At 42.2% G+C, this 9,604-nt stretch overlaps 1 protein-coding gene across 1 annotated transcript in view; it reads left to right on the top strand.

The window, feature by feature from the left end:
* The first annotated feature begins 1,492 nt into the window (after positions 1 to 1,492).
* Positions 1,493 to 9,604, top strand: part of LOC149453592 (ecto-ADP-ribosyltransferase 5-like) — a 32,376-nt gene continuing 24,264 nt past the window's right edge. Inside the window, exons 1-2 of the mRNA XM_089688158.1 lie at positions 1,493 to 1,658; positions 6,945 to 7,022. Of these exons, the coding sequence (XP_089544284.1) occupies positions 6,957 to 7,022 (66 nt within the window). The 5' untranslated portion in view covers positions 1,493 to 1,658; positions 6,945 to 6,956. The remainder of the gene's footprint in view (positions 1,659 to 6,944; positions 7,023 to 9,604) is intronic.

Below are 9,604 nucleotides of genomic sequence, written 5' to 3'. Positions count from 1 at the left end.
CCCTGAGTAACAATTCTGTGTCCCTGAGTAACGATTGTGTGTCCCTGAGTAACGATTGTGTGTCCCTGAGTTACGATTGTGTGTCCCTGAGTAACGATTGTGTGTCCCTGAGTAACGATTGTGTGTCCCTGAGTAACGATTCTGTGTCCCTCAGTAACGATTCTGTGGCCCTAAAGTCTCTGTGGCCCTAACTCTGTCCCTAATACACAGAGGTCTGTCTCTCTTGAATGACCGGAGGCTAATGGAGAATTCTAAGATGGCTGCGATTTATAGCTCCACCATTACACAGTGCTGGCTGGCTGCTGATTGGCTAATGCGATCACATGTCATGAATGAATGCATTATGGGTCAGCGCGCCTTGTCTGCGCGCCTTCCCAGAGATCCCCGCTCCGTCGCCACACATGTCGCCGCCATTTTTGGAAAAATTCGATTCGCGCATCCGAAGTTGGCTAATCTTCGGATTCGTCGCGAATCGAATAATTCCCAATCTTCGAAACGAATTCCACTTCGCCATGTTCGATCCGCTCATCTCTAATCTATACCATAGTTTGTAGACGCTATAACTATCACACAAAGCAATCAATGTACACTTATTGGGATTTTTTTTAACTAAAAACATGGAGCAGAATACATTTTGTCCTACATTTATGACATAATTTGAGTTTTTTGGACATTTTTTATGACAGAAATGAGAAAATATTGTTTTTTTCCCAAACTTTTTAAAAACAAATTTTTTGTTTATAGAGCCAAAAATAAAAAGCGCACAGGTGATCAAATACCACCAAAAGAAAGCTCTATTTGTGTGAAAAGAGGACGGTAATTTCATTTATGTACAGCATTGCATGACCGCGCAATTGTCAGTTAAACTATAGCAAAAAATTTTGTAAATTGCAGTATCTATACCATAGTTTGTAGACGCTATAACTTTCACACAAAGCAATCAATATATACGTATTGGGATTTTTTTTTTACAAAAAACATGGAGCAGAATACATTTTAGCCTAAATTTATGACTAACTTTGAGTTTATTATATGTTTTTTATAACCGAAAATAAAAAATATTCTTTTTCTTCAAATTTTTCAATCTTTTTTTGTTTATAGCACAAAAAATAAAAAGTGCACAGGTGATCAAACACCACCGAAAGAAATCTCTATTTGTGTGAAAAAAGGACGTACATTTTGTTTGGGTGCAGCATTGCATGACCGCGCAATTATCATTTGAAATAGTGCAGCGCCGAATAGCAAAAAGAGGTCTGGTCAGGAAGGGGGGTAAATCCTCTGGAGGGCAAGGGGTTAATACAACTAAAAATACAATTGCCCACCTTGTTGGGGTCTGTAAGGAGGCTGCACCTGCAGGAAACGGGGTCTTCATATGTAACCATCAGATAAAGCTACCTCATGAGCAGTGCTTGTACAATCTACATAGAAACAAAGTTCCTGTATGCAAAATGTGAAACCGCCTTCCTTTCTAGGAGGAACCCTCGGCAAATAAAACAGACTGTTTTGTACAGAGGAACACACAAGAAAGGACAGTCGACCGGTGAGTGGTCTGATTCGGCGAACAGTGCATCTCATCGGGAGGACAATCCCCATAACCCAGGGAGACAAGGGTGAAAGGCACAATTAGACCAAAGTCATAAGTAGGACTTACCAATAAGGTGAGAGGCTGAAGGTGGTGGTATCTCCACAAGATGGTGGTATTACATTTATCTGTTTTGTGCACTTGGATGAGAAGGACCTAACTATATGGATATTGAGAAGGACATATATATATATATATATATATATATATATATTGTATATATATATGGATTATGTAATTTTGTATGTAGTGCTGTCCCAGATTTTTTTGTTTATTGGTATACATGTGTGGTGGGATTATATTGGGACATAACATTGAGATGCATTTAGTTTCCATCTAGGAATATTATTGTTTATTTTATTTATTACAAGTGACTATGCAAAGGTTTTTATTTTATTTTACTCATCATAAATATTGCAGCAATAGAGGCCACCAGAGAAGATACAGACCCCTTCTCTCCTCTAGGTAAGTGATGAGAATCACATCTATGAAAGGGATACCTTTAGCTACAGTGCTGTGGAAAAGTTATAGGCAGGTGAGAAGAAAATATTGTAAAGTAAGAATGCTCATCAAAAATATGTATTTTTATTGTTATCAATTTACAAAATGCAAAGTTAGCAAACAGAAGAAAAATCTAAATCATATCAATATTTGTAATAATAAATTAAAAACTCCTAAATTTCCCACTCGAAAAGTTAACCTTTCACCCTTGAAAGTGCATAATCCAATAACCTTTTCATAATCTGCAGACAATAACCATAATCCCATACATACAAAAATTAATGTCCATCACAAGTCCCGTATAACCAATCCAAAATTTGTAAAGTTCAAAAAACATATAAAATCCAAAAATTATATTGTGCAAACAACACTCCTCACTTCTTCAATCTTCCAAAAAATGTGATAATGTCCAATTCTTCCCTTTACTCCAATATGTACCTCAAAAAAACAAACTCAATATGGTGCATTATCTTTTAGAATCAATAACTGTGATAACATGCAACACACTAGTGACACATCATCACACATGTGAAGTGAAAAACACACAACGCACCACTTAGCTAGTGGTCCTAAGAAACCACCACTGCAAACCGTGATAATCTTCAAGACACACTATGTGATCAGTGACAAATGGTGTCAGATACGTGCCACTCCACGTGTAGGATAAATACAATTACCCCCTTAATTTAGTGCCACATATAGTTGCCTTCACTGGGGGTATATCATCCTTGACGGTAGTAGACACAGCTTCCTCATACAATGACGGGTACCAGGATCCCCGTTCCTCACAGGACAAAATGGGAGCAGACTCAGTGGAGTAGTACAAATGGTAACAAAATTTATTAATAACAGCTTACATGATAAAATTGCCGTCCATCCGCTCTGCACCTTCCGGCTTAGCGTCTGACGTCACGACCCTGACGCGTTTCGTCACTTCCGACTTTTTCACAAGGGATCCGGAAGGTGCAGAGCGGCCATTTTGGAAAAGGTCTCAGCAGAATACGGAGACCAGCGAGGATGGACGGCAATTTTATCATGTAAGCTGTTATTAATAAATTTTGTTACCATTTGTACTACTCCACTGAGTCTGCTCCCATTTTGTCCTGTGAGGAACGGGGATCCTGGTACCCGTCATTGTATGAGGAAGCTGTGTCTACTACCGTCAAGGATGATATACCCCCAGTGAAGGCAACTATATGTGGCACTAAATTAAGGGGGTAATTGTATTTATCCTACACGTGGAGTGGCACGTATCTGACACCATTTGTCACTGATCACATAGTGTGTCTTGAAGATTATCACGGTTTGCAGTGGTGGTTTCTTAGGACCACTAGCTAAGTGGTGCGTTGTGTGTTTTTCACTTCACATGTGTGATGATGTGTCACTAGTGTGTTGCATGTTATCACAGTTATTGATTCTAAAAGATAATGCACCATATTGAGTTTGTTTTTTTGAGGTACATATTGGAGTAAAGGGAAGAATTGGACATTATCACATTTTTTGGAAGATTGAAGAAGTGAGGAGTGTTGTTTGCACAATATAATTTTTGGATTTTATATGTTTTTTGAACTTTACAAATTTTGGATTGGTTATACGGGACTTGTGATGGACATTAATTTTTGTATGTATGGGATTATGGTTATTGTCTGCAGATTATGAAAAGGTTATTGGCATATCAATATTTGGAGTGGCTGCCCTTTTGGCTTCAAACCAGCATCAATTCATTTCATCAAGCTCTTTTGCAGAAGCACAAAGAAACGGGCAATGTTGAGGAGCATAGACTGGTCAGGATGAATGGTGTCCTCAAAGCTGAGAAATATAGGTAGATACTTATCCATCATGCCATACCATCAGGGAGGTGCACAATTGTTGCCAAATTTATTCTGCAGAAGGACAACAACCCCAAACATACAGTCAGTGTCATTAAGAACTATCTTCAGTGTAAAGAAGAACAAGTAGTCCTGGAAATGATGGCTTGGCTCCCACAGAGCCTTCATCTCACCATCATGGAGTCTTTCTGGGATGACATGAAGACAGAAGGATTTGAGACAGCCTATATCCATACACGATCTGGGCTCAGTTCTCTAAGATGTTCAAAACAACCTACCTACCGTGTGCCTTCAAAAACAAGTGTGCAAGTGTACCTACTGTTTTGAAGGCAAAGGGTGGTCATGCCAAATATTGAATTCATTTGGATTTCTCTTCTGTTCATTTATTTTCCATTTTGTTAATTGCTAAAAATAAACTATTAACACTAGATACTAAACATTAAACTATTCTATTTCTGAAAGCATTCTTCATTCACAGCATTTTTTCACACCAGCCTAAAACTTTTCCAGAGTACTATAAATATTGCAGCAAAGTAACCAGAGCATACCAGAGAAGATGCAGATCACCGTGCTTCCTCCAGGTAATTGATGAGAGTTGTGTCCGTGGATGGAACAGACTTAGCATTTTGTAGAAAGGGGATCAGAGACCACCAGAGACGATCACTGCGTCTCCTCCAGGTAAGTGATGAGAATCGTGTCCATAAAAATGACAAGCCAAACTAAATATTATAGCCAAGTGTCCAGAGACCACCCTAGAAGGTGTAGATCACCATGTCTCCTCCCGGTAAGTGATGAAAATGACATCTATGAAAGCAAGCTTAGAATAAATATTGCAGCCAATGGGTCCAAGGATTTCATCCCAATAGCTATTGGCAGTCAGGGTGTCATTGTCTAGCATGAAGAGGTCTGTGTGTCCCTCCATGGACATGCCTCCCCAGACCATCACTGACCCACCACCATACGGTCATGCTGAACCATGTTACAGGCAGCAGAACATTCTCCACGGCTTCTCCAGACCCTTTCATGTCTGTCACATGTGCTCAGGGTGAACCTGCTCTCATCTGTGAAAAGCACAGGGTGCCGGTGGTGGACCTGCCAATTCTGGGGTTCAATGGCAAATGCCAATCGCGCTCTATGGTGCCAGGCAGTGAGCACAGGGCCCACTAGAAGACGTCGGGCCTTCAGGCCACCCTCATGAAGTCTGTTTCAGATTGTTTGGTCAGAGACATTCACACCAGTGGTAGCCTGCTGGAGGTCATTTTGTAGGGCTCTGGTAGTGCTCATCCTGTTCCTCCTTGCACAAAGGAGCAGATATCGGTCCTGATGATGGGTTAAGGACCTTCTACGACCCTGTCCAGCTCTTCTAGTGTAACTGACTGTCTCCTGGAATCTCCTTCATGCTCTTGAGACTGTGCTGGGAGACACAGCAAACCTTCTGGCAATGGCACGTATTGATGTGCCATCCTGGAGGAGTTGGACCGCCTGTGCAACCTCTGTAGGGTCCAGGTATGGCCTCATGCTACCAGTAGTAACACTAACCCTAGCCAAATGCAAAACTAGTGAAAAACAGTCAGAAAAGATGAGTAGGGAAAAAAATGTCAGTGGCCTCCACCTGTAAAACCATTCCTGTTTTGGGAATCATCTCATTGTTGCCCATCTAGAGCACCTGTTGTTAATTTTGTTAACACCAAAGCAAATGGAATTGATTAACAACCCCCTCTGCTACTTACCTGACCAGATCCATATCCCAGGAGTTTAGATGACTTAATGCTAGACTCTGATTAAAAAGTGTTCCTTTAATTTTTTTGAGCAGTGTATAAAAAAACGTAAATTTATTTTATTGGGATCTTCTGTGATAGACCAACACAAAGTGGCACATAATTGTGAAGAGGAAGGGAAATGAAAAATGGTTTTCAACATTTTTTACAATTAAATATCTGAAAAGTGTGGCGTGCATTTGTATTCAGCCCCCTTTACTCTGATACCCCTAACTAAAATCTAGTGGAACCAATTGCTTTCAGAAGTCACCTAATTAGTAAATAGAGTCCGCCTGTGTGTAATATAATCTCAGTATAAATCCAGCTGTTCTGTGAAGCCCTCAGATGTTTGTTAGAGAACATTAGTGAACAAACAGCATCATGAAGGCCAAGGAACACACCAGACAGGTCAGGGATAATGTTGTGGAGAAGTTTATAGCTGGGTCTCTCTCTCTCTTAGTTACCTGGGTTAACATCTCGGGGTAATCAAGGGGTTAAGTGTGCACCTGACAAGTGTTGATGTGTGTAATATGTGCTGCTTTTTATGAAAGATCACATCAGATGCCCCCCATCACATCATACGCCCTTCCTTCACATCAGATGCCCCCCATCACATCATAAGCCCTTCCTTCACATCAGATGCCCCTCATCACATCATAAGTCCTTCCTTCACATCAGATGCCCCCCATCACATCATAAGCCCTTCCTTCACATCAGATGCCCCTCATCATATCATACGTCCTTCCTTCACATCAGAAGCCCCCCATCACATCATAAGCCCTTCCTTCACATCAGAAGCCCCCCATCATATCATAAGCCCTTCTTTCACATCAGATGCCCCCCATCACATCATAAGTCCTTCATTCACATCAAAAGCCCCCCATCTCATCATAAGTCCTTCCTTCACACCAGATGCCCCCCATCACATCATAAGTCCTTCCTTCACATCAAAAGCCCCCCATCACATCATAAGCCCTTCCTTCACATCAGAAGCCCCCATCACATCATAGTCCTCTTACATCTGGGCCCCATCAGAGCCCCTCTTACATCAGTGTCGCCATCACAAAGAGAGACCAGTTGATCTGAATCCCCAGTCTGTTCACTGATGTAAGGAAATGCCACTGACCCCGGCCACAAATAAAATCTTGTAGTGGGCCACATGTGGGCTGTGGGCTGTAGTTTGGAGACCCCTGATCCACAGAATTGTTACACGTAGCTCAGTGCAGCAATTATTGTAGAATGATCATACAATTCATCATTTTCTTTGTTCTGCAGGTTATTGTCAGAATGAGATTCTCTGCGGGTGTACTCCTTTATCTCTGCCTGATATTTGGGATTGGATGGACTCATAAGGTATGTAGATGGAAGTAAATGGTCACCGAAGTGTAATCTACCATAATTGCTTGTGATTCAGCGGTTTGTTTTCAGATAATAATGGATGGAAGGTATATTCAGTGCCTGGCCAAGGTCATCTACAGCCCAGGGCAAACATACCGAATTGTGCCCCCTGCAAGGGGTATGAGCATTATACTGTCAGCAAAAATCCCCCCCCCAAAAAAAATCCAGCACTTATCTGCATGCTTACCCTCTAAGCATAAATCCCTCCTCCCAGCACAAATCTTTGTTCTGCCATCCCCCCATCTCAAATCTTTTCTCCCTTCATATTCCAAGTGCAAACCCCCTCCCCCGCAAAAAAAAATTTCCCCCTCCTTCCACAAATCCTCAACCCCTCAAATTTCCCCTCCAAGCTCAAATGTCCTCCTCAGTCCCAAAATTTCCCCTCTCGGCACAAATTCCCCTCCCCCAATTTTCTATTCCTAGCATGAATACCCCCCAATCATCCCTACTAGTACAAATGCACAACCCCTCCCACAAAAAAAACAAAATCCTTCCCCCCTCTACCATATCATCTTTTCTAGCACAAGCCACCCAAATCCTCCCTCCTGCACAAATCCTCTTCCCCCCTCCCAACACAAATCCCCCCAAATCACCACTCCTAGCACACTTCCCCAAATTGCCTCTTCTAGAACTATTCTTAACCCATGCTGCCCCCCAAATTCCCCCTCACAACACAAATACCCCTCCCCCAATCTCTTTCTGGTAGACCCCCCTACCACAGTGCCTGAGGCAGCTTCCCCTCCTGCCCACCCCTTGTCCCGGCCCTGGGTATACAAGCCTTAGTGTAATGTACAGCTGATAAATGACCTTCTAGTTCTGTCTGCAATTGGCTGACAGAGCTGCACCAAACAAAAGGTGTCCAAAGTCTTACATTACATTTTCTTTATAAAGCAGCCCCAGCAAATGTAGAGAAGCCTGTCCCCTGCCAGCATGCTGTTGAGAAGTACCGCTTTTCTCTTTGTGGAAGCAGTAGTCTCTCTGCAGAGGTTAGACACACACCCCGTTTAAGTCAGAACTATAGTTGTGCAATAAATAAAATGCTCCCTGATGGTCGGAGATCTGTAGCTCTGTCTCTGGCAAGAGGCGTGTTGGACCTCTGCAGAGAGACCACTGCTTTCACACAGAAATCAAGGGGCCTTCTCTGCAGCATACTGGCAGGGGACAGAGTTTTTTGTGAAGGATGTGGCTGCTTTCCAAAGAAAACCAACTGTAAGACTTCAGCCACCTTTTGTTTTGGTGCACCTGGAATGTAGTTTGCTGATATAAAGTAATGTTTCAACGGGACTTTAAAACTCATGTAACAGGGCAGTGAACAGAGACATCCAAAGAGAAGGGGAGGAGTCACTGTGTACATTTCAGCTTGAGCTATTGAGCTCAGCAACCAATAGGGGAGCCTGAAAAATGCAAAAAGGAGCTGAAAGCTCAATTTGCTTTCCTGCATTTGAAAATACAAAGTAGTTACATACAATACTCAGATTTACCTGATTAGAAACATTAAAGTTGTATTTTTAAATTGTGACCCTAAGTAAGGAAACTTAGCATGTATAAAAACTGTATATTCCCTTTAGTAAGGAGGGGGGGCAAAGCAAGGCTGGCAACCTGAAGACCAGTGTTGACAGGCTTCAGACTTGTGTCGATGTCATCAGTTTGAGATGCATTTGAGATCTTCTGACCTGCTTGCATCCCCATAGACTTGTATGGGAAGCGAACAAAAGTCCGTTGATTCAGGACCTTACAGGTGAAACTTGAAAAATTAGAATATGGTGCAAAAGTTCATTTATTTCAGTAATGCAACTTATAAGGTGAAACTAATATATGAGATAGACTCATTACATGCAAAGCAACATAGTTCAAGCCGTGATTTGTCATAATTGTGATGATTATGGCTTACAGCTCATGAAAACCCCAAATCCACAATCTCAGAAAATGAGAATATTACATGCAATCAATAAAACAAGGATTGTACATAGAACAATATTGGACCTCTGAAAAGTAGAAGCATGCATATGTACTCAGTACTTGGTTTGGGCCCCTTTTGCAGCAATTACTGCCTCAATGGGCGTGGCATGGAAGCTATCAGTCTGTGGCGCTGCTGAGGTGTTATGGAAGACCAGGATGCTTCAATAGCGGCCTTCAGCTCTTCTGCATTGTAAGGTCTCATGTCTCTCATCTTTCTCTTGGCAATGCCCCATAGATTCTCTATGGGGTTCAGGTCAGATGAGTTTGCTGGCCAATCAAGCACAGTAATCCCACGGTCATTGAACCAGGTTTTGGTGCTTTTGGCAGTGTGGGCCGGTGCCAGGTCCTGCTGGAAAATTAAGTCAGCATCCCCATAAAGCTCGTCTGTGGAAGGAAGCATGAAGTGCTCCAAAATCTCCTGGTAGATGGCTGCGTTGACCCTGGACTTAATGAAGCACAGTGGACCAACACCAGCAGATGACATGGCTCCCCAAATCAACAGAGACTGTGGAAACCTCACACTGGACTTCAAGCATCTTGCAGTGTGTGCCTCTCCATTCTTCCTCCATACTCGGGGT

Source organism: Staurois parvus, unplaced genomic scaffold (assembly GCF_062004578.1).
Source record: "Staurois parvus isolate SC_StPar_1 unplaced genomic scaffold, SC_StPar_1.0 ptg000447l, whole genome shotgun sequence".
Taxonomy (NCBI): Eukaryota; Metazoa; Chordata; class Amphibia; order Anura; family Ranidae; genus Staurois; species Staurois parvus.
The sequence above is the reverse complement of the archived record's forward strand: the minus strand, read 5'-3'. Positions and strand labels throughout refer to the sequence as shown.